This window comes from Clupea harengus, chromosome 12, assembly GCF_900700415.2.
Source record: "Clupea harengus chromosome 12, Ch_v2.0.2, whole genome shotgun sequence".
Classification (NCBI taxonomy): domain Eukaryota; kingdom Metazoa; phylum Chordata; class Actinopteri; order Clupeiformes; family Clupeidae; genus Clupea; species Clupea harengus.
The window spans coordinates 24377732-24402856 of record NC_045163.1 but is presented as its reverse complement, the minus strand read 5'-3'; the positions used below and the strand labels follow the sequence as shown (position 1 = coordinate 24402856).

The 25125-nt window shown below is 43.8% G+C and overlaps 3 protein-coding genes across 8 annotated transcripts in view; all 3 read right to left on the bottom strand.

The window, feature by feature from the left end:
- Positions 1-176: 176 nt before the first annotated feature.
- Positions 177-3618, bottom strand: zdhhc12b (zinc finger DHHC-type palmitoyltransferase 12b). Its single transcript, XM_012837826.3, has 5 exons — positions 2965-3618; positions 2647-2786; positions 2467-2559; positions 2087-2253; positions 177-1911 (listed from the first exon to the last, which is right to left on the bottom strand). The coding sequence occupies exons 1-5, from the start codon at positions 3059-3061 to the stop codon at positions 1596-1598; spliced, it is 813 nt and encodes a 270-aa protein (XP_012693280.1). The 5' UTR covers positions 3062-3618; the 3' UTR covers positions 177-1595.
- Positions 3619-3728: 110 nt separating this feature from the next.
- On the bottom strand, positions 3729-10107 carry uap1l1 (UDP-N-acetylglucosamine pyrophosphorylase 1, like 1). The gene is made up of 9 exons (XM_012837725.3): positions 9472-10107; positions 8926-9130; positions 8621-8796; positions 8198-8370; positions 6289-6482; positions 5887-6027; positions 5584-5769; positions 4817-4883; positions 3729-4207 (listed from the first exon to the last, which is right to left on the bottom strand). Exons 1-9 carry the CDS (start codon positions 9755-9757, stop codon positions 4139-4141), a joined length of 1497 nt encoding a protein of 498 aa, XP_012693179.2. The 5' UTR covers positions 9758-10107; the 3' UTR covers positions 3729-4138.
- Positions 10108-11032: 925 nt separating this feature from the next.
- slc25a25b (solute carrier family 25 member 25b) overlaps positions 11033-25125 on the bottom strand; it is a 29274-nt gene continuing 15181 nt past the window's right edge. For 2 of the 6 annotated variants that reach the window (XM_031577568.2, XM_031577570.2), the window contains exons 2-11: positions 21576-21702; positions 20866-20953; positions 19906-19938; positions 19322-19433; positions 17671-17829; positions 16334-16486; positions 16030-16137; positions 15482-15649; positions 14714-14864; positions 11033-14398 (exon numbers count right to left, since the gene is read on the bottom strand). In XM_031577568.2, the coding sequence (XP_031433428.1) occupies positions 14214-14398; positions 14714-14864; positions 15482-15649; positions 16030-16137; positions 16334-16486; positions 17671-17829; positions 19322-19433; positions 19906-19938; positions 20866-20953; positions 21576-21702 (1284 nt within the window). In that variant the 3' untranslated portion in view covers positions 11033-14213. Of the gene's footprint in view, positions 14399-14713; positions 14865-15481; positions 15650-16029; positions 16138-16333; positions 16487-17670; positions 17830-19321; positions 19434-19905; positions 19939-20865; positions 20954-21575; positions 21703-23866; positions 24427-25125 lie in introns of those variants that run through there. The other 4 variants (XM_031577569.2, XM_031577571.2, XM_031577572.2 and 1 more) reach the window with 3 other exon arrangements.

Here is a 25125-nt window from a genome sequence, read left to right as displayed (position 1 = left end):
CTAAGACCCTACGTGATTTGCTACTGATGTAAGTCATACTGTGAGCACGTAAAAGCATTATTGTACTAAAAATGAGACTTTGTCCTTTATACATTCGACATAATGAAAATATAAATAAATACGTGATTATTGCAGATCCATGAAGGGGATGAATGTATTTTCACAAATAAAACATCTTGACCAATAATGTTCAGTTTATTAATACTGAAATTGCAAATTTTGTTTAAAAAAAAAAACCAACAAAACAAAAAAACATAAATATTGCATGTCACAATGTAATATTGCATAAAGACAAACTGAACTAGATAGCAAACACATATCAATGATGCAAAACACAGTGCAAATTCTATCAAAGTTACTCAAACAGCAAAACAGGCTTAGAAACATTGCAATTATTGCTTTCACTCAAACCTCAATGACTGCTATATTGCACAGAAGGGACCTGTCTTGATGAGGGGACACAACACACCACAGACTGCAGTTCTGCTCTTTTCCACAGAGTCTCTGGCTTTCTACTCCACATGTCCTCAGAACTAGGCTGGTAGAAGTGGCATCATGCTTGCTAGGGAAACTGGAAGAGTTTACCGAACACCGATATGCATAAATAACTAAAGTGATCTTGTTTCACTTGATTTGGTACAGTTTGAAGATTGATTTTTTGTTGGTCTCACACCAAGGATCTGATTGAGAAACGCAACAGTACACAATTTCTGATACAAAAAATGCGTTACTGTAAAATGTTTTCAAAGATGTAGGAATGTACAGTAAACATAGATTGTGAATTATAGAAAAGGTTTCAGTCTTTTCTGCGTAGACAAAATGTACAGTTGTTTTGACAGCTGACTTGCCACTTGCTGGCTGAGATTCTATCAGGACCCTGTTCATCCTAGCAAGGCAGCTTTGAGTTTCTGTTGTGGAGACTTTTCCAACCACTGCACATTTTACAGGTAAACTAACAGTGAGAAGCCATTTCTGAAACAGCTAGAAAATACTCTGTTCACACACAAACTGTTTAAAGACGTAGGCTGGATTAATATTGTTCTGCTGCACACTGTAGTCATGCCAGTCATCGAACACACAGAGAAGTGCTGAAGAAGGTTTGATTTCAATGCTTATGTGGCATGCGGTCTGACCACGTTAAATACCATCCTAAAGCAACTGTACCAAAGGAGGGGAGTCTTCTGTACCATGGGTTAGTAGGTCGGACCTTTTTTGTGCATTTTTGTTCTTATAGACATAGACCTCTTTTCTGTCTTTGTAGATCATATCCAAATCAACCCTCCCTTACAAGATATAAGAATCCATCAAAAGCAGCAGCTTTTTGGATTTTACAAAGTGCGCAACGGAGAACACCATCATGTACAGTACTGATCTGCTCCTTCCCATGTCTGCTTAATTGATCCCTGTGGCACCATCGATTTCTTCTCACACTGTATAAAGACTTCTTCCACAAGACGAAAAATCTTTTAGGAAAAAGGAGGAAAGAAGTGTGGAAATAAGGACAAGTCCTAAAGGGCCGGTGTTTCTTTTGGAGTCTACATTTCACTTCTAAGCGTGCAAACAACACTCAGGGGGTAAATGGATACATCTCCCATTTAGATGGGGTCGTTGTCCTCCCGGAAGTACACCTTCTCCCACACCACGATCCCCCACACGCAGAAGAAGCCCCAAAGGTTGCGCAGTGTGCCGCGGTCGAAGGGGTTCTCGTCGGCCCCGCAGTGCTTGAGGTAGGAGATGCGGTGGCGCGACATGAACTCCCAGGTGGTGGTGTTGAGGGACACCAGGTAGAGGTGTGAGCCCAGCAGCAGCAGCACGGTCAGGGAGAGCACAGCCACCAGGGTGGTCGCCCCCAGCAGGACGCCATTGGTCCGGAGCCACACCTGCCACGTTGAGGCCAATGTGAAGCCGGACCTGCAACAGTTGGGAGAAAGAGTGAGAGAGAGTGAGTGAGTGAAGGCTGAAGAAGAACTTTTGCACATTTGAACAACAAGTGGGGGGAAAAAACACAGCAAAACGTAACGTGACGACAAGACAGACTAATAAAGCAGAGTAGACTTCGAATACAAGCTCTTTCCATGAGACGTACCAGGCCATGTAAAAAGCCCACAGCAGGACAATAAGTTGAACGGCCAGGTAGAGCACGAACCAGCGGTGGTTCCTCTCACCCACGCAGTTCTCGATCCATGGGCAGTGGTGATCGTAGCGCCGCACGCAGTGCTGGCACGTCTGGCAGTGCTTGGACCTCATTGGTTGCTGCTCAGAGGCAGGAGGGGAAAGTAGAAAAGGCCATCTCAATACACATGCATGTAATATTCATTCATATTCATATGAGAATCAATTAGGGATTGTTTACAGGATCAGTTTCTTCATTAATAAATCATTAGTAATTAAAGTAAAGAGTGAAACAGTCCTTCAGAACGAAAATTAGTCATATAAAGACTGATAATTCTAAACAAACTAAAATACCTGCAATAAGCAATGACCACAACGACGGAGCCTTAACGACTTTGGGGTATGGGGGATCATGTCCTGTTGCTCTTCTGTGACGCCCAGGGCAAACTGAAGTATACAAAAACATGAATTAACACCTCGATAACCTTCTGATGCATTGACTATGTAATAACAAGAGCATACGTTGAAACATACCTGGGCGTCGCTGTCGTCAGAGAGAACAAAACCCGGATCCATGAGCGAAACCGCGAAATACAGAAGCACCGACACGAGAACCAGCAGCACGAAGAGCACCGGTTTTACGAGCTCCCCCCTCTCCTCTTGCTTTCTGAGGTCTGTGTACGTATAAAGGGGAATAATAAAAATCATCACCATCCCATTAAACACGTAAGAAAACATTTGCCAACGGCTATACTATGTTAAAATGGTTTTAATAGACTAGCACTGACCATTTGCAGACACTTACGTTGAATTAAACGTAATTAACCATGGTGACCAGGACTATCTACTTACCGGTGTCGTGCAGGAATAGAATCAACGTTATCACCCATGTCAGAATAACGTGTGCAGTCCTCACAAGAAATCCTGACCCGAACACATTTTTGAACATCGTAGCATACTTAAACCATTAGCCTTCCTCTGGCAACCAACGATTCATGGGTTGAGTTACATTTACAAGCTGCCAAGCAAGCTAATTTGCGACAATTTATAAATCAACGCAGATTGCATAACTGACCATGCAACATAACTGGGACGTAAAAAATTCAAATCTAAATTACGAGACATTTTTAGCTAACGGTAGGTTACATGATAAACCTCTATTTTTCAACCAAATTTAACAAGCAACCAAGCTACGCTAAGCCATCGCATACAATTTTGCTAGCTCAAAAGCTGCCGTAGGTTCTCAAAAAGTGAATTATTTCCTTAGGCCAACTGGTATAGCTTGACTCTCTCAGCTAGATTAATTGCAAAACGGAATGCTCAAAACACCGGAGAGGGAAATTTTATCAGAACCTTAGCTGCAGTCGACTTCATTTTTCGCTCTAATAATCTTGTTTATATTATTGTTCGGCTACGCTGTCGCTCACTGGGATGAAGTGTTACAATTGGACAATGCTGTTCACGTGACCTAAATAACTACAAGGTCCTCGCAGGGAAATGCTAACGTTACTTATCCGAAATAAATAAATAAATGTCACACTGGAAAGGACTATGACCGCATCGCTCCGTTTTCATCACTTGGCCGGGGACGTACAGAAACACTGATGGCATTTCAGTTCATGTTTAATTAAATGTTTTAATAAAAGTCATTATGAAAATGAAGTATAATCGCAAAGAACATCAGCTTTAATGAATTCCTAAAGAGGTTTTAAGTCAATGTACCTTGATCAGTTCTGAGAAAATGTAACCACTATAATGTGGTATTGTTCGCAGCCACTCAAGTAAAAAAAAGAGGAAGTACAAAACTGAGACAGTAAAATAGACTGGGTGGAAAATAGCTCATAGTATGAAAAAAAAGAATAGAGTAGTCTAAAGCAATACCGAACTACATCAGCCTCTTATGTAACATTTCATATAAAGACCACCGTCTATACGTGTTTGTTTATAAGGAATGCCTCAGATACACATAAGTCCTGTGTATCTGCTCTTTCAACCGTGCCCCTCATCGCTGAACACAAGAGATCCGTCAGACCATCTTCCCATCAAGAACAAGAGGAGATCTTAGGGCCTTCTGTTTCACCACGGACTCGAGACCCTTAAAAAGAATGTGGAGAAAAAAAGAGAAAGAGACGGGCCGGGGGGGGGAGAGAGAGAGAGAGATAGGTTGGGTGAGTTTTTGTGAGGATGTCGAGAGACACAGCTGTTACTCGATCCTCTTTTCCTTGGTCTGAGCATACTGCAGCTCCACTGAGTCTGAGGCCATCAGGGCCCCCTAAGAGCAGATCACCATATGGACCGCTCCGTTTCCATGACTGCAAACACAACACTGGCAGGATGCCGTAAGCCCCGCGCATGATACACATGCCTGCAGTTACCAATGGGCAGTAATGTCTGACATGGTATGTCAAACAAATAATAATCCCATTAAGAATCTATGTTAGTAACAGATTTATTTTGTGTACACAATCATGAAAAGCCCTTTTTCAAATCTAAAAATGGGAGAACAGAAAGCCTTATTTTGTGGGTCAGGAAAATATTCCGCTCTGCTGTATGTCCAGCCTACTCTACTCTACCCCAGTGAGTGGGGGAACACAATACTTGTGTGTTATGAGAAACAGATGCTCCAATGGCATCTTGGGACTCTTGTTTCCTCCAGAGGTCAACCTTAGTCCAATGCAGTGCAAGCGATAGCTAATAATCTTACCTCACCAAAATAGGAGACAAGCGGCGAGATTTCGCACACTGCAGGTGGATCTTCGTCACGTGCCAGACTGAAGTAAGCATAACAAACAGATTAATCTTTCACCACACTGATCATGCCAACAAAACTATTGCCATTTGTTATTCTGAAAATCAGAGGTAATTAAGTCCTCACAAGACTCCACACACGGACACTGTGACACTCTGTGACACTGTTAAGGTAGCTAAGGTGCTATATAAATAAAGTGTATTATTATTATTATAATGACGAGTTTATTTCAATATGTTATTAAACTTCTAGTGTTATGTATATTATGTTGAGATAAAATGAGGTGTGATTTCTAAACTGTTTGTAGATATAACATGAAATTAAACTAATGACCACTGACCAGATTGGTTGGTGATTTTATACATCTCAGTATGAAATGTCCAGTGCATCAGGCTATTAAAGGCCTTGTGGCTGTAACCATAGCAGTTCTGTATTATCTCCTTTGTTGCACTGTTGCATGTTTTCTCTCTACTTTATTTTGCATTCCTCAGGTCCCCACTTCCTTTATCTCAGGCTGAGTTAAGGACTTACGTCTACATACAAGCGACTTACAATTAAGGAACAATAACCGAGCTATTTGTAATCATATTCTTCAAAGGAAAAGTCTTTTCAATACTGAAAATCTTTTAGAATGATATCAGTAGGAGTAACTTTTATAGCACTTTGATTCAATAACAGTTACTTCGTAAAGCCCTTCGGCAAAGTGTCTGTGGACGTCTAACCTGTGTTTTGGAGCAATGGGTTCTCCATCGCTGTTGAGAAAGCTGCCTCCGGCCGCCAGAGCCCAGCGGTAGTGCTGGGCCAGGAGAGAGCGTCTCGCGGTGCTGGGAGTGTCAAGAGGAACGCCGTCAGCATTCTTCAGGGGAGAGAACTCCTCCTCTCTCAGCACCTCAAATGCCACAAATTTCCTGCCAACAAATCACACTGATGACTTCAAGTGCCTGCAATTCACTCCTGTGTTATTTAACACATTTCATGCACCCAAAGTTTGTTTCTATAATATTGTTCACAGACAGAACGCTCACCTTGAGAACTGGAAGACATCAAAGACAAATTTCTCCATTTTGATTCCATTGGGTTTGGTTGGCTTGACTTGGTTGCCCTCTTTATCAACAAATGGAACTTTCTTCAGAGCTACATGCTGCTTCAACTGTTGACAAAAATTCCTGAAAAACAAGAAAGTAAAAAAATACTGAATCAAACTGATACTGATACTCAAATGTTAACCCTGCCCTTGATTTTCATACTCCATATCATTTAAAGGGACATTTAAAGACTTTCTATAACTATTTTCTTTGGAAATACTGACATCCTGGCATTCCTCTCAAAGAGTATAACTGAACAGTTGGCTACTGTTTCATCTGAAACAGCATTCAGTCTTGTAGCATCAAAATACATAAGAAAATAAACCACAACAGCGCACTCACTCTGCTATATCCTTCAGGAAATCACGTGTGAAGAAATGGTTGCAGATATTTCCAGCACTAAAGAGCAGCTCCCCTCCTGGTCCCCTCAGTTCGGCCGTCTCAGGCTGGATCTCACTGTACTCCACCACTTGGTGCACCCCATCGACCCGGCACACAACCCCCACGGGCTCCGCTGGGTAGGCTTTGTCCACCACCTACAGGACCAGGGATGGGGAACATCAGGGCAACCTCCGTTTCTGTCCTTTTTCTAAATTTGGTGAGATTCAGTTTATCCATTCTCAGTTTAAGACCCTCTCTTCTGGATCTCTTATTATTCTGCAGATGATAAACATTTTATTCTTTCACCTTACAGACACCATAGAGCATTGTGTAGAAGTGTCTTCGTTATTATGTTCATTTTCACAGTATGTCAAAGTCAACATGGGAGACTTTTACAAGAAATTGAGAAAAGACTTATTTTTAGGCAGGCCCAATGATTCATGGAACAATGGATTTAAATGCTCTTATGTGAACACTGTAGAAGCCTGCAGGGACAAAATACTGTGGGCAGCTGGAACTCAGCATGATAGGACATGACATCTTAGAATAATATGACTTATTTATACGTGGTGGGAGTATGTGGCACCTTGTTTATACATGCATTGGTTTAAATGACTTGACCATATCCGTGTAAAAGCCGAAAGGCCTAAACATTGGCAAGACAATATTGATTCAGTATCTAAAAATAATATGACTACTTATCAGGTTGCCCCAAATATATTTTCACCATTAGATCAAGCAAGAAACATTTTCCATAGATTGGTTGACATTATGTGTCCATTTCGAGGTAAGGAGGGGATAAATGCGTTGGGCCAGTAAAAGAATGCATTTCACAATGATAGAATATGACGAATATGATGTCTGAAAGTCTTATCACTTAATAGCCATCTGGCCAAATCTATTCTTTACCTTTAAATCAACCACGGAAAACAGCCCATTTACTCATTGGTTGGCATTAGGCGATGCCTTCAAGGCAGGATCCCAAGGGCTTAACCAGTTTGGGCCACTGAACAAGACAGAATATGATTCCTGAAAGTAATATCACTTGTTATCATGCTGGCCCAAAGTTGTTTTCCCCTTTAAGTCAAGTACACATCATTCTTATAGACCTTGTTTGACATTATGTGACACATTTCAGGCTGCAGCCCAAGGGGTTAAACGCAGTTGAAAACTCTCTTCAGTATGACAGAATATGATGTCTGACGGTCATATTACATGTGACCTATCTCTCCCAATCGTATGATTGTATGATCGACACTGACCATCTACACATTAGTTAACATTATGTGATGACTTTCAAATCGTTAGCCCGACGTCCCGGGACAATCAAGTTTTCCCATCGGTGTACCAAAATGTAACAACATCCTGTCCGACGGGCTATCAGAATTTATCCCTTAAGTGAAATACAAATCCCTCTATTATTCGCCTTTTCTGCCCTTGAGACTTGCTATTTGGAGGAACATGAAGGATTATGGTGCTGCAATCTCCCTGGTTGGTTTTGATCGTGCCAGACAGCTCGGGTATAAGGGCAACAGCACACCAAAGACATGGTGGAAATGCAACTAGAGTCTGAAGAGAAAAAGAAACAAAATGCTCCTGCATCTCGTATGTTTGAACGTGGGCCCGGGACAACTGACCCGGTGTTCTCACTGTGCCAGCGGCGGTGTGTGTGTGTGTGTGTGTGTGTGTGTGTGTGTGTGTGTGTGTATGGGGGAGGGTTACCCTAACCTTTTAAAGCACTACCAAGGCAGCATTACATCTAAATCTAGAGTAAGGGTTTAAGGGCAAAGTGTGTACAGTTAGAATTCTGAAACTGCTGAAGTACGAAACAGGTGAAATAGAATTTAAGGGTGTGGGTATTACACACTACCTTGGCACCACAATCTGCATCTTTCTGCACACAGAAGCCAATGAAGACCGGGTCGGCCATCTTCACTAGGATGTTGTCTACACAGTATACATGGAGGTACTGCACCCCTCTCTTCTCCATGTCCTCCAGGGCTTTGTTGTCCACCAGAGCCTGATACAGGCCTCCATTACCATCTGATAAAAAGGGGAAAGTTAATGAAACTAATAATAATAATAATAATAATCAAGGCATAATAATAATAATAACTGCTAGTAATAAAATCACGACATGTACAGGTAGAAAATGAACACTAAATAATACTCTTCTTAAACAAATATTTAAATAAGTTGCTCTTACGTTTTCACTTGTTTGACTGTACACAAATGTCCTGGTGTGCAGATACAAATGCCATCTGGACACACAAGCATTTATCTTTTCACTGACCTGGGGCCATGGCAAGCTTGCCCTTCTTTTCAAGGATGACTTTTCCATCAAACGACACGGCTGGAATCATTCTCTGCTCAAACATGATGACATCAGAAGGGTTCAGGCCAAAGAAATGGTTCTCCTTGAAGAACCTCTCTGTAGGTTCCAAAGTGAACTCACTCGTCATGATGTACCTGAGAAACAACAGAAGGGTCAACATCATTTAAGGGATTCTGCATGACATGAGCGTGTTCAAGCAGTAAACTGTGAATCAGAGGGTACAATATGGACAGTTTGATAAAGCATATTATGGGATTCGTTACCATGGCACGGTACACTTTGAGCCGTGTTTTTGATCAGCCAGCTGTTGAACTTTTTGGATCCTTTCTGCCTGAATTTGATACAAGGTTTTTCCACTGGGAAGCCCAACACTGTACATTCCCTTTGGGTAGGGTACACCTAGCCTCGTCCCTTGGCCTCCAGCCAACAGTAAAACTGCCACTTGGCTCTTGGAAATCTGTAAAACCCCTAACACACACACCAGGGTAAAGTTGCGGTTAGAATGGAAAGATTGGTCAACTTGAGCTCAAGTGTCCTTAAGGATTTGACATTAACACTGTAGAGCAACACTCAAATCAATGATTAGTAGATTGCATAGTACTCAAAACCATCCAGTTGAATTTACTGGACCACATCTGAAAAAAACAGGCTGGTTTACAGCTATGCAGTATAGCTACCTCAAGAGTGTCCCCTTGTGGTCAATATTTTTCCACGTAAAGGATGTGACCATCCATGAATTTTAAGCTATTTGACAAAATATGACCTCCTAAATAAATGAACCAAAACGAAAGGTTATAATACACACGTACCTTCATTCTCCCAACCAATCAATGTTCTCTGATCAGTTTTCCGCACACTGCCAATAAACTCCGGGGGCACAGGTTCCATTCGTTGGTCAAGTAAATCTTCAGAGGTCGATTGGCTGTTGGCTGCTTCGGCTGCACGTCGACAGTGCTCCTTCAATTCCTCAGGTTCTAGCTGGGACAGCTCGGTCAGAAAGGTATCTTTCTCGTCTGGAGACAGCTCCGACCAAAACTGCAAAACGTGAGCCTGTCCAGCCATTTCTAATCGCGCCTTTGTTTCCTCAAATGACATATTTGCAGAATAAGACGTGTAAGATTACCAATGAAACACTGCAAGCTATCGACCGTCTACTCGGCGATCATTAGTATCTCACCTGACGTGGTAGGCTACTTTGTCACATTTCCCTACAATGTAACTCGTGACCCATTCGTAGACATAACCCAAGTAACTGTCTTGTGACGTGCTATTTAAGCTTACTCAAACATAACGCAGCCGACACCACAAACCAACACCTACAATTATCCACAGGCTCAGTTGGGCACAAAGAGCGGATTGAGTCGTATTTTTTATTTTTTTTTACTCACCCAACTCAAGAAATGTTCTACTAAACACACAATTAAGTACATAAACAAAACGACGGTAAGAGGTGAACTTCCTCTGCAGTGATCATGTGATCTTTTCCATCCTGCTAAGAGGATTCCCTCTTCTTCAGAATCAGGTTTTATTGGCCAAGTAAGTTTGCACAAACAAGGAATTTGACTTGGTAAAGTGGCTCTCAGTGTGCTTACACAGAATATACATCACAACACAAAATAATACAAACAGTGCAACGGTCTAAGAAGTCTAAAAACAGTATATACAAGGAGGAATGCCTATACAGGAGCTGTGAATTTTAACAGAACAATAGTGCAAAGAAGTGGAGAGTCCAAGAAGTGCAGGGATAAATATGGTATGAGTATGAAGGGTGAAATAAATAAATATGATTTCGGGAGTAATTGTACAGTGGTTATTATAATGATCCAGGGTTATTTCACAGTGCCACAGTGGGTTAGCTGTTCAGTAGTGAGACGGCGAGGGGGAAGAAACTGTTTTTGTGTCTGGAGGTTTTGGCGAACACGTATGGCCAACCCTTAGCAGGCTATGATGGTCTTTAATGACATTTAATAAAAGTACATTTGAAAACCAGATGACGTAAAACTGAAAAGAGCCCAATTCCAACCACTGTCAATTAGTAGACCAACATCAATGTACTAATAACCGTGTGACTGGATTAATGTAAACTCAAGAGAGCTCGGTTTTATTATTATTATTTTACTTTTATTCAACTTATCACCAGGTAATTTACTACCAATCAATCAATTTGTTTATTTGATCAAGAGGGACCGTGTACATTCATAAACATTAAGACGTAAATGCACCCAATTGTAGCCAAAAGGCTACTTTCCATTGACAGTCCCCCTGCCAGAGTGAAAAAGGCTATACAACCTAAAAAAACTGGCCTGTTTACGTAGGTAGTAGTGTACTTACAACAGTAATATATACATTGCAATAAACAGAAACAATCAGTTGAACCAATAACTTTATTTAAGACTTGTTCCCATAACATAAATACATTTTTTTCAGCATTCATTCAAGATATGCATTATACAGAGGACAATGCCAAAAAAGAACAACTTTTTAGCGTTGATTTTTGCATAACGTTTCAATATCTTCCATCATTGTTAAAATAAATGCAGTTACTTTTTTTCTGCCCAACCCAAACATGTCTTGAAAAAATATTTGGATTCAAAGCATGACCAGGGGGGTATTCCAAGTACGTGGTTTAGTGACAAACCTGGGTAAGCTAACGCTTGGGTAACTATTAGGTAACTATTAACCACTTACTCTGAGGTCACTTAGTCATGCTTGTCACTAAACCACGTACTTTGAATCACCCCCCTAGTTCTGAAGCTTGGGAGTCCCATGTACAGCACTTGGGTATAAACTACATTGTGAGCAGTTCTGCATTTCAAGTTTGCACAAGCAGGTATTCTGACTGCCAAAAGCTTCTATGAACGGTAAGGCTCTAGATGTCAGGCATAATCTGAATTGGGTGTGACAACGGGCAGCTTTTAACAGTCTCAGAAATGGTCTATAAACACACACACACACTCCCACACAAATCACACAACTGGGGGAGAGGAGACAGAGAGACAGAGAGAGAGACAGCTCTAGAGACTTTCTCCAAAGCAATTGTGCAAAAGAGGCTGGAACCAATCAGATGCTTCAATATCACCACACAGACTGGAACCAATCAGATGCTTCAATAATAATGCTAACACATATTTCTCTCCCTTGTTCCAATGTTTTCACCTCCCACCCTCTGAACACGGTCTTGCATTTTATTATCTCAATTAGGCCATCATGCACCACACGAACAGGTGAGACTAAAAGGGAATGTGAACAGGGCTACAAAATAAAGTAAAAAAGGAACGTTTCAGTCCAGGGAGAACTAGCTGGTCGGAAATTACCAAAACAGACAACGGTGGCATCCTGTGGTTTTTACGGTGCAAAAAGCAGCTCAGTGAAATGGAGGGGGGGGGAGCTGTTCTCCCTGAGATTTGACATTTTTGGAGCACTGTCCAAACTCTCCACTAAATAAGGCAAACTGCCACCCACTTTATACATCTTTCAAATTTGAAATTGAGCGCCGTCAATTATTTCTTTTGAGTTTAAAGTCCACTTTCAATGTATTACTTTTATATGACAGGGGATGAGTACAAGTCAACATTCACCCAGAGAAGTAACATGAATGTGTTTGAAAACAGAGCATTTACATTTCCCTTTTAGTCTCCAATTTGAACATACTACACAGTTCTCGGTCCAAGCATGCACACGTACGCATACGCACAACACTGATTCCAAACAGCACAGAACAAAGTGATACACATCCAGTCACAAACTCCATACTAATCGTTTGGATTCACGATTAAAATGTTTCCTTTTGCTAAAGAAAAAGAATTAAACATTCAAGTCTATACCAAGCAAATTACTTTGATTTTTAAAGTGCTGAAGTGAACCCTTATCTCTGCATCCAAACACTGGAGAATCGCAAGGAATATATAACTAGGTTATAATAAAATGGAAATAGCAATATCGTGGAAATAGGTTTGTGCTGGATTACAGTGTCTTCCAATGCTTGGAGTCAGGTGCAAGTAACAGACATCTCCCCTTTTTTTACCGATGCATCAAGAGAGAGCCCTCAGTGTCCAGTAGCTTTGTGCAAACAGCCTTCCAGTTTGACCCTGTAGCCCTCGTCCAGTATCGCTTGAGCGACTGTACCCCGTAGCTCTCGCCCAGTATCGCTTGAGCGACTTGTCCCTGACTGAGCTTGCTAAAGAATTCCAGCGTGATTTCCTGGTTAGCGACCAAATGGTTTGCTTCTGATATGGTTCGTTTAGGACTAATTAAGGATCACAGATAAAGTGTTACAGTGACTCACTCGTCACAAACATGTTGAGTGTTCTGCTAGAAAGCTGTCATGCTCTTCTGTCACTATGGATAGCACTTAAATAATGATCTACATATAAAAAATAATAAAACGTCACTTTTAACAGTCCTTACACAATTAGTTGAGAAGACCATTTGATGTAAGACACTATAGGCTCCAGACCACCTCTGCTCTCTCCTTGTACACTCCACAACAATCAACACATTTTGGTTATGTTGAGAAAAATGATCTCCAGAACAATAAATAAATTAAAATGAGAGTGATGGAAAAGGAATTATTTTGAATAAATTATGTAAACAAAAAGTTTAAGAACTCAATTTAGGATCACAATTCTTAAAAGAAAAAGAAAAAAGAAGGTGTTGATTTAAAAAGAAAGAGCCCTTCCTTGCATATGCCTAGGGGGCGTGGTGATCTTTAGCAAACTCTCTCCACACAGGTGGTTCAACACTGCCCCCTGTGGGCAAGAGCAGGTACTGCAGCATGAGAGACAACACTACACACTGCCTTCTCAGACACCTTGGTCTCGTTTCCTCCCTCATAGGTGCAGCATAGCCTCAGCAGGCTACTACAGTGAGTGCAAAGGTGGCAAACCGAGCTCCCAGTCTAACCCCTGGTCCCTCACAAAACACGTCTGCCACTGGATTCACTACGTACAACAGAGCTTGACTTTGTACCATGTCAGGTACCTCTTCAATAACCTAAAGACATTTTAATGATGAGGAAGAGATGGGAGGGCTGAAAGAGGCAATGATTTCAAAAAGTCTGCCTTGGTTGTAGCAAAGATAATAACAGTTAGCTAACACTGCTAATAAAAAATAATACTTCTACTACTACTACTACTACTACTGATGCAGTAATAATGACTGCATGGATGGGCAGGAGATGACCAAGTCACCTTTCTCCAGCTCACAGTGTGTCCATGCAGCCACCCCCGCCACCCCCGCCTCCCCCATACTTCCAATCCATTCCATTTCTTTCGCCAGGTATGGGTCGTGTGTGGGTCACTCATTCTCTGCGGATTGCTTGTTGAATGAGATAACAGGCTGGGCCCAAGGGTTCCAGGTGCAAGGGGGAGGCCCCGGGACTCGGCCCTCTGCCCCCCCACCCCCACCCCCCATCCTGGGCCAGCTCCTGGACAGCACTTCTCATGGAGGTTTCTATTCTTCTTTGTCCCAACCAAAACTCAAACAAAAACAACAACAAAAAAATAAGCCTTTGTGGGTGTTTTCGTTTTCTCCTCGTCCCCTTTCCGCGCGCTCATCGGGATTGGACCCCGAGATAGACCTTGATGTTCTCGTAGACCACGTAGCTGATGCTGACGGCGGGGATGACCTTCATGAAGTTCGGGGCGAGCCCCCGGTACAGGCCGATGGCCCCCTCCGTGCGCACGATGTGCCTGAAGAGTCCAGACATGGTCATCTGAGGACCCCCCTCCAGAGTGGCTGGTGGAGAGAGAGGGGACACACGAGGACTTAGAGACCCACAAACAGACCCACACTCCTGGCCTTCTTGCATAGCATACAACCAGTGTAGCACACATCCATGCTAATGTGTATTGGTTTGAAGTGAAGTGGGTGGGGTTGTGTAACCTAACGAGCCGTTTATCTGTATTCATCTCCTATCTATAGTAAAAGACTTAAAATCAGTGGTGGCCAGCCAAAAGCAGACAGTAACCTGTACATATGTGCAATGGAAGTGGAGCTTGATTAATAAGTCAGTCAGTTCAACGAGTCAAATAAAACACACAGCGCTCTTACCCTGGGCCTGCATGCGTGTCCGGACCAGGGCTAGCGGGTAGCTGGCCAACTGGCCGCAGGTGCTGGACATGGTGCCGCACGCCAGCAGCACAAACACGCCCGGGTCGGCACTGTTGGTGGCGTACTTCTGTAGCCAGTAGTTCTTCAGAGTCTGCAGACAGAGAGAGAGAGAGGGGAATACTGCCTTAGGTCACGCACGCCTCACTGACATTAGGGTAGAGTGGGGACGGAGTTGAAGGTGTAATGAAAGGTCACAGAACAAGGAGAGCAGAGCAGAGCATGGAAACATTCCCTCAGATGGAGAGGTCAAAGGTCATGCTCCATGGAGCTAGGGAGGCGAGATAGATATGGAATAGTCACCGTCCAAAGAGCGAGTGTTCCATAATCACATCACCGCGCGTTGCATAAGTTAATGCGGGTGAACGCACAATGTTCAATAATCCATTTGCTCATTTTAGACAAGTACAGGTACCAGCTTCAGGAGAGGGGCGGGGGGGGGAGGGGGGTCGGGCAGGTGACTGACGATGCTGAATAGCCCCTCACATTATAGAGAGAGGGGGGCAGGTGGCTGTACATGCTGAATAGCCCCTCACATTATAGAGAGAGGGGGGCAGGTGGCTGTACATGCTGAATAGCCCCTCACATTATAGAGAGAGGGAAGGAGTAGGGGAGTGAAACGAATGTGTGAGAGGGGAAAGAAAGACGGATAGAGATAAAACAATGGGGAAGTGAGAAGAGAAAGAAAAGATGAACGGCGTTCGCTCGGACCTCGTACACCGCCAGGTCGATGCCAGCGTAGGGGATGATGCCAATCACGTTGGGAACGTAGCCCCTATAGAAGGCAGTCATGCCCTCCTTCCTGAGGACTTGCTTGGCACAGTGCGCAATGCCCGAGTACTGGCCCGTCGTCCGCAACGCCAACCGGGTCTTCAGCACCTGGGACACACACAGAGAGAAACGTTATTTTGTTTTTTTTTACTATTCCCCATCTTCCACACGTCATGTAGTTGGGTGGATTGTATCTGTTTGGTGATCTTCACGTGGATGGTGCTTTGGCAATATTATTGTCCAGGGTTGCCAATGCAAATGTTATGAATTTGAATGTGTGAGCAATAAGGAGATAGACAACATTAATAGACAATATTAATCGTGAACCTATCCTTGTTTCACTGCCTCTTAAAAATGGTCATCACTAAAACTAAAACAGTGGAGTTCTTGAGAGCCAGGAGTGGTCTGGAAAACCAACCCATTCCTGTAACTGCTGGAAGATCTAGCAGCATGTATCTGGCCTGCAGTACCACCCTGCTTCCCCTCACCTCCATCGGGTAGATGCTGCTCTGGGCGATGGCTCCGGCCAAAGAACCTGCCACCAGCCTCTCCAAGATGCCAAGCGTCTCCTGGTTACTGCCAATCAGCCGCTTGATCTGCCCAACGCACAAGGGGAGAGCCATGACACAAGTCAGTCAAAGCTGGACCAGTCCCTCTGGGCCAATATACAGTACCTTACATCGAGTAGCCTAAAGCTATTTAATTTTAATAGACAGTAAAAATGTATGTACACGTAATATTACTCATCTTATAAGGAACATGAAATTATAAACAGTGTGCATAATGTTATACCTGCTCGTAGGCCATAAACTTAATTGCAGTTTCAGGACCGATCTTGATGACGTTGATGCCGTTCCCTCGCCATAGCGACCGAATCCCGCCCTCCTTGATCATGTGCGTGAATCCCCCGGCGATGCAGATGTTGTTGCTACGGGAAGCGTGGACCTAGTCAACAAGAGAGGCACAGACAGACACAGCTGATTAATAACAGCACAGTAGGAATCTGCCGAGTCATGCTTTCAAGTTCAAGTTCAAGTTCAAGTATTTTTATTCGTCACATACAACAAATGTAGTGAAATGTAAAAGGGTCTACGCTCCACACTGCGCAAAAATAATAAAATAAAAAATAAAATAAAATACATTTAATTTAAATAAATACATTTAAAAAAAAGGTGCTGAATTAAAACATTTGAGATCAAGTGTCTCACTGCCTGTGGGTAGAAACTCCTCCTTAGTCTCTCAGTCCTTGAATTGAGACTACGTAGGCGTCTACCCGACGGCAACAGGGTGAAGAGGCTGGCATTGGGGTGTGTGTCATCCCTCATGATGTTTCTTGCCCTCGACTCGACTCCACTTTCCCTTATTAAAAAGGAGCCTGGCCAGCTCAGGTCATAAGGTCACACTAATGACACTTCATGTTTCACTGACTCGGCTCTCGCTACCACATTAACCTCTGCAGGAGCCGAGCTCAGAACGCCTGAGGCCTTTTCTATTAAACGCTTAAACGAATTATCAAAAATTGATCAGATTGCATTCAAATGGACTGAATCCAAGAGATTATTGCCATCTTCATCCGTGTCAGAATGAGCCGGGACTGTCTCGGTGTGTCTACTGGGAGCTGTTGTGACTGGTGAGTAAGCCTGCGTTTGCAGGGGTCAAAGGTTAACTAACTCGCCTTATGCCTCCACATCATCCTCATTCAAAGCGGTTGGGCAATCTCTGTTGCCTCGAGGGAAAGCGATTTAAGAGGCAGTACAGAACAGAAAGAGTCTCAAGGGAAATATTACGCAACCGTCTTTCCACAATAAAATGAGAACATCAACCACAGGACACCTGTAAAGAGTTTCATTGATCCAAACGCTAACTGCCTGTCACAGTTACGAATGGGATGCAACCTTTAACGATCATTTAGCACTTTGAAATGAAGGTAGTCTTTCATTTTCTGTGCTTTCATGTTGCAGTTTGTATCAAAATGCAGACGACACTACAATCCTATCTACTAATTTTCCTTAAAGCATACCTCATGAGTATTAATATAGATGGATCCTGATGGAGTTCCTGTATTTCAGCGTCACCCTTACAGCTCGGCACAGCTAGGCGCCAAACCACCATAGTGGGGTTGCCATTACCTGCATAAGCACTTTGAGCCTGTCCAGAGGAGCCGTGCAGGTCCGAGACACAGCGCCGGCACCACCTCCAGCCACCAGGTGGCGCCACCACATGCCGGTTATCTTCTCCTCAACCGTGAACTCATCGGGCACCGTCAAACTCTCACCAACATCAAAGATCTACAAGGACAGAGGGGGGAAGTGTACAGTTTAGAGGATGTGTGTCAAAACAGTCAGTAATATACCGGTACTGCAATCAGTCTATATTAAAACAATTTCTTTCATGATAGTACTCCACTGTACTTTTTTGGGTAACTCTATCCAAATAGTAGTTTCAAATGTAAACATATGTTGACAGTTCAGAAGCCTGTTGCTTTAGTAAGAGGCTGAACTTATAACTCATCTTGAAACACCTGCCCTGCTTCACCCGCCCTGCTTCACCCGCCCTGCTTCACGGAACTTGAGGGTCAGGGGTCTTGTAAGAATTTAAATAATGTTACAGAAGAAAGAGCAGCAATGAATGATCAGTTGTGAGTTTGACTAATGTGTGAAGGTGACTAATGCCAGGTGTGCCACGTGCTGTTTTAAGGCAAAGTCCAAGATGAGTGAATGACTAGAGTAATACGTCAGGCTCACTGGGGGGGGGGGGGGGGGGGGGGGGGGGGGGGGGGGGACGGGACGGGCGGACGGACACACTCCACCCCTACACCTGCTGTAGGTACGTTATGTAAGGAGCTGAATGAGACTGTTCCACAACGATAACACTTATCAGGACGAACGGAAACAAGCAGGGGGTGGGGTGAGGGGTCGTCTCTCAAGCCTGTTCCACCCACTAACCAGAGACCTCAAGCCCAGCCACTGTAACACTACTGTAGTGGAGCCTCCTTCCAATATGAAGCGCACCCCTTTGGTGACCAGCCAGGAAGAATGGCAGCATCTCCGCACACATGCATGTGCCCAACTTTAGATAGTTTAGTACTTGGTGTGGACGGTTTCAGCCTCACAATGCATTTTTGACAGCTTGGACTGTAGATAATGTAAAGAGGAGATTGTAAAAAATGTGAAGCATGTTAAAATGGAGGCACAGACGGGATTATGCCGTGCAAACAGTTTGCAGCCAGTAGCTATTGCTTTAGGTCCTAGATAGAGAACACCCAAGTTAACCTTTATTTCTCAACCACTCAACAACCCAAATACAAACCGTCCATCTCACCAAGAAAGATCAAGACACCTAGCGTTAAGTCAATTTTTTCCCACAACAGTGATTCGTATGTGTCGCGATACGGCTCAGACGACTAAAAGAGACAACATCCGAATGAACAGCTCATGGGAATCAGGACACTTTCTGTCTCGGTCTCCACGGAGGGAGAGTTTGACGTCAGCCAGTTCTGCTGATCTGTCCCATGGGCTTTAAGTGGATCACGGTGACCCTGTTCACAGTCATCTGGGGGTATTTTAGGTGTAGGAACTGAGAGGACTAATAACCAACAGCTTAGAAAGGAAGGTTGACTCAGGTAGAGGTGTGTGTCTCTGTGTGTGTGTGTGTGTGTGTGTGTTTGTGTACAGACATGTATGGTGTCTGTACATAAGGTCAGCAGTGTCAGTAGTTGTCCATGACCTTGGATATCAAACTTAAAGAATCAAACCAATGGCTCTTCAAAGCAACACGCACCGTGGAGTGTTTCCAGTAGAGGATGATTTCGGGGATGTTGTCGGCGGGATGGAGCAGGTGGTAGTCCCTCCACTCGTTCCAGTCGATGGTCATGGTCCCGTTCTTGTCCATGCTGGAGAGAGAGAAGGGAGCCGCGTTACACTGGGGGCTTTGCTGCTGCAAACGCTTCAAAGAGGAGGTGTGCTTCTCTTGTGCCGGCACATGACATAAAGGAAAACGATGTGAAATGTGAAAACCAGTCACAGAATACGCCTGGAATTGTGTTCTTGCTCCATGGCATATAATTACGTGCCACAGTGCAAGAATACAGCGTGCAAAAAGAGTGCTTCGGTTTTTTTCAGACAAAACTCAATCTCAATCTTTTAGCATACCAGTAAAAATGATATGGAAAATAGTCTAAAACGGATCATTGAAAAATGAAAGCCAAAATGAAATCAAGGTAAAAGGCAGGAGGATTAGCCAATCAGGATGAGCAGAAAAATAGGCGAACAGGCAGGCCAGGCAGAGAGACAGGAGAGAGACCAGGCAGAGAGACAGGGAAGGCAAGCCAGGCAGAGAGGCAGGAGAGAGAGACCACTACTTACTACATAATAGGAGCACAGATTTTAGTCCTTATTCTGGGTCGAAAAAGACGGAGAGAGAGGAAGGAAGAAAGAAAGAAAGAAAGAAAGAAAGAAAGAGAGAGAGAAATAGAGAAAAAAGATGGGCAGATGCAGAGAAGGGGAGGAGGGAGAGGAGGTGCACAGAGACAGACAGTTAGAACACAAGACGGAGAAGCACAACCGGCTGAAGAATTCTTTGCATCATCTGTGCAATCCTACATTTAAACGGGGTCACTGTCCTTTAGAAGTTAGCGAATGAGAATGTGTTAGCTAGGTAGCAGTCCAGTTCATTTCATTTAGCTACTCACAGACAGTGTTATCGTTATCATACTACCACGATGACCAGTCCAGAGTTAGAGCACACATAGAGTTAAATAAGTGCCCTGTGGTTCACATGGTGCCTAAGAGCTAAGCTAGGGTGATGGATGAATATCAGAATGGGAACGGGGCCGCTGGACCACAGGATGGCTCTGAGCCAGCATAGCACTTGACCTGCAGCACGCCCGCTCTGAGCCAGCATAGCACTGGTAACCCTAGGTTCTGGAGCTGCAGCACACACACTCAGACTCTGGACCTGCAGCACACACACTCAGGCTCTGGACCTGCAGCACACACACTCAGACTCTGGAGGACCTGCAGCACACACACTCAGAGGAAACCCCAGCGCTATGGGTGTAGTCTGGGGACCGACAGGAGTCCGGTTACTGAGTCAACCCTGGAATCTGACCTCCACCCGGTCAACACAACACTGAACCAACTGCTCTGGACTGAGTCATCTGACAGGACGGAGGGATGAGAAACGGTGAGAGAGTGAGGGGGGGCAGGGAGAGTGTGAGTGAGAGAAAGAGAGAGAGAGAGAGTTAGTGCGTGTTTGGGCTACGTGGTCCACCACACACACAAACCATCACCAGGAGTTCCAGGGCGGCGGCTTTTGCGCCTCACCTTTTGAGGATCTTCTCAGCCTGCTGCTCGGATATGTGCACCCCCAGGTCACGCAGCGACTGCATGATTTCCTGCGAGTCGATGCGACCTGCATCACAGAACGCCAAGAGAGAAACACGGAAAGATATGTGTGGAGAATACACAGGAGAATACAGTAGTGCCCCCCGGATCCGCGGAGAACATAGATAGCCAAAACCGCAGACAGTAGCAAACACCATATATAACATACATACCTATGATGAAGTTTCATTTATAAATGACACATAATAACACATCAATAACAATAACTAAATCAAATCAAATAAAATAAAATAAAACAATTATAACAATATACTGTAACAACAGTTATGTGAATGTGGTCTCTCACTCTAATGAATGGGATTCTGACGATTTTGCTTAACCCTCAACGGACGATGGAGCAACGAAAACTAACATTTTCACCTTTTCCCTTCTCTCCTTCCTTCTGTTACGTTCTAGCCCCTCCCTTTGGTAAAGATGTGAAGGAAACGAGTCGTGTATAAAACACGACGGTGTGGAAAGGCTACTCTGGGTGGTGTGGCATTTAAAACGTACAAACTTTTTTTTATTTTCCACTTAATATTTTTAGGCCGCGGAAAACCACGTATACCTGAAACCATGGTTACTGAATTAGTGGATACAGGGGTTCCACTGTACGAAAACAATTCTGCTGATAAAACAGCACCACCTACCATCATTCTTCTTGTCAAGACTCTTGAACACAAGCCTCAGCTTCTTCTCGTGGTCTCGCAGGTAGTGGACAAACTCCTCAAAGTCCAGCTGCCCGTCCAGGTCTTTGTCCCCGGCCTTGACGATTTTCTGAAGAGGAACGAGAAAACGGGATGATGAAATCACAGAAGAAACATTAGTCAGTAACTTACAGTCTCATGACTATCAGTAATACCCCCCCCCCCCCCCCACACACACACACACACACACAAACCCAAACCCACTTACAGAGAACCACCAGGGGTCATGTAATGGACAAATACAGCAAACAGTAGCCTATTGACACAAGCCAACCAGCATATGGGGTCTGTTGACACAGGGGTCCTTAAAGGGTCTATGTCAGACATTTGCGGCTCCATTAGCAGTGTTTGGATCACCTTGGTCACCTTCAGCCCAGCCAAAGAGCCCAGCCTGTACGAGTCATTGAGCAGAGAGGGACCAGATCTGTACAGTCGTCCCCCCCCCCCATGCCGATTAATCATTAACTCTGTTAGCCAGGTTGGCTGGCAGAGCAAGTGTATTGATTTGTCCCACCGAAGTGTTACATATACAGTACAGATACGAGGCGTATCTCCGCTGATAAAGCTCTGAGGGGACTTTCTTTCCCCCCCAGAGGTGATGTCACAGGGTGACATTAGCTGCACCGCTCCGGAGTGTTGGTTTCCTGTGGCGCGCCACTGGCCTGTTCACCTGATCCCCGCGGTGACAGATACCGACGGAGAAAGTTTGGTGCTCTCCAGAAGCGCGCTCCCAGGCATCATGACAAATGTCGTTTGATTATCTGGCTTTGAAACATGGCGAACGTGTGCCGGACTAAACACAATAGAGAGTTACAGGGGAGGTGGCTCTAGTGTGTTAATCATCATGTCAGCATGAAAGTAGCTGTTTCTGAAGACAAGGCGATAAGGGACAACAAGTTACTTAGTAAAACAAAGGAGCTAACATTAGTTGATTTGTGACTGGATACATTTTTTTTTTTTTTTAAATCACACCAGAGTCCATGATTTGATTTGATTTTCTTCATTTCACATTTCAACTGACTCTTCTATTCGAGGGTGACACCACACAGGTATTTCAGCACCTTCTCATCTGCCTCCGTCACCTGCCTGGTTAACCACTGTTGGGACGCCGTGTCACTCAAGCCTTCTGGGCATCTTAGCTGTGACGCACGGCACTGTGCCAACACGGAGACGCACCGAGCACCCATGCCCGCATTACAGAGGTCGCCAACAGTTAAAGATAGACGTCTTAACACCACGGCCAAACCACACGAGAACACCTAGAGTCACTCCTAAGCCGGACACGCCACTGCCAAAAGTTCTACTTGGACAAATGGGTCAAGCAAAAGTATCAGCTTCACATGCCGTTAGGAAATAACCGCCATCTCAGCGCCTTTTCTTGACAGATACCGACCGGTATTGTATGAATGGCACTGCTCATCTGACACTTCACACTGAATAGTGTGATCTATTAACTATACCTCTTCTTATATTAACAGTGTGATCAGTTATCATCAGTCATAATCAGGTTACAACACAAAGAATGCAGAGGGCATTGGGCATGAAGCTGCGGGCGGGTAGAAGTTCACTTGGAGTGCATCTGCACTTTCACCACTCCTGGCTGCCACGTCAAGTGAACCTGTTACTATGACAACGTCAAGAACGGAAGAAATCTCACACATGTAAGCTGTATCTACTGAAGAAAGGCATGAGATGTTGTGCATTAGCTACTATAGAAGATCACGGCAAGCATGTTTTCGTTGTTTTGACAATGACACTTCGGCCCTGTCCCTGATGTAGGTCCTTGGGTTGACGTCACTTCTAGAATAAGGCACTGCTAAAGACAATGCGTGTCTGACGCGCCGGAAGGGATTGAGTCCATTTAAAACGTGCCAAATACATGGCTTAATCTGGATTAAATTAATGCCACTAATAGAAGGAAAGGCCATGAATGGAGGGCTCAGACATCACACAAAAGTACCTGTCTGATTATATCTACCTATATAATTAATGGATGTGTAAAATGCATGTGAAACAAACAGGCAACCCGAGAATAACCGCTATTGATTAGGTTGTGTTAACTAGCCAGGCTGCTCAAGGAGAAAACTATGACAAACAAATTCTCAAAACAAATAACAGTAGTTTAGGAAATGTGATCAGCTAAATAAGAACTTACAACTTTTGCTTGATTAATATTTCCATGTCGCAAATCGCGCATGTTGAATCGACCGATTTATATATTAAACACAGCCTACCTTCCGCCACTTCCGATATGTAGAAAATTCTTCCGATGGAAGAAACAATCTGAGTTTGAAGAGCGACTTTAATTCTGATGGTAGTCCATTTGATTCAAAATATTCAAACGCGGTTTGATTCTGGCTTGGGACAGGCACGTAGAGGCTCAAGCACAGCATTCTAACACAAGGAAATGTATAACACGCTAATAAATACAAATAAATACGTAGAAAAGCTTCTCACTCGAAGCAGCAGCTCAAACTGTCTAAAATACCGGCTTCTCACACATGGCATGAAGAACAACCCAAAGATCCCTCCCACACTGTTAAAATACACAATCTGATTGGACACCCGCCCGTGTAACCTTGACCATAGGCAAGTTAAACATGAAGCCAGCCAATAGTGAGACGCTAAAAAAAGTGGAGGGATCGGGGAAAGGTTCAGCCCCCCTTTGAGAAAATGTGCAAATTACTTTAAAACGACTTTAGAAAACAGGTGCTGCTAAAGTAACTGACATTGATTTGGAAAGAAATTAGCAGTGGATTAGACTGGCTCTGATATTAGCATCACACAGGAAATGTATGAACACACACACACACACACTTTTAGACATTTCTGCACATGCACAAGAAGGCCTGTATTTATATGTGTGTGAAAAAGAATGGATCAGGTGTAGACATATAATTACTAATGATCCTAGAAACATTAATATGAACACGTCTGAAAAATAGGTCACTTAATGTACTATTAAGCCAGAATGATTTGAACCCCCAGCATGAGTAGGGGATTTATGCTCTGGTGTAACCACACTTCAATCACTTCAATCTGTATTACTCTTGTCCTTTTGAAAGCAGGCATTTGGTGTAGTGATCTAAAATGAAGAGGCACAGCTTTTTACAAGCCATTAAATGGAAGTTGCTCTGATAATCTTACATGGGCACACACACATCCACTAACTTAACTGTGACCTCTCCTCACTAGTCCCTGCCTTGCCTGGATGGCAGTGGATACAAGTTGAAAGTGGCAGTCAGATGTATTTGTAACATCCAACACAAAGACCTGTGCTCCCAAATAGCAGTCAGTAAGACAACCCATTCTCCTGTCAAGGTCTAGGTGAACTTGGGGAACCTGGATGCTTTCCGCTTCCAAGATATTCTCTTTATATGTTATTGTACCAGCGATCGCACACTGTGCATGATGTATTAGTAGGCAGCAGTTTGAGATGCTAAAAATGTTGATATAAAAAAAAAACAGTTGGTGTATGTATTAGCTGACAGAC

What these genes read in the sequence shown, in the direction of transcription:
- zdhhc12b (XM_012837826.3), bottom strand. Translation starts at nt 3,061, where the DNA reads ATGTTCAAAAATGTGTTCGGGTCAGGATTTCTTGTGAGGACTGCACAC. An exon ending in TCTATTCCTGCACGACACCG is followed by an intron (nt 2,787 to 2,964) that starts GTAAGTAGATAG and finishes ATACGTACACAG; the next exon opens with ACCTCAGAAAGCAAGAGGAG. An exon ending in CTGACGACAGCGACGCCCAG is followed by an intron (nt 2,560 to 2,646) that starts GTATGTTTCAAC and finishes TGTATACTTCAG; the next exon opens with TTTGCCCTGGGCGTCACAGA.
- uap1l1 (XM_012837725.3), bottom strand. Translation starts at nt 9,757, where the DNA reads ATGTCATTTGAGGAAACAAAGGCGCGATTAGAAATGGCTGGACAGGCT. An exon ending in GATTGGTTGGGAGAATGAAG is followed by an intron (nt 9,131 to 9,471) that starts GTACGTGTGTAT and finishes TGTGTGTGTTAG; the next exon opens with GGGTTTTACAGATTTCCAAG. An exon ending in TCAAAGTGTACCGTGCCATG is followed by an intron (nt 8,797 to 8,925) that starts GTAACGAATCCC and finishes GTTGTTTCTCAG; the next exon opens with GTACATCATGACGAGTGAGT.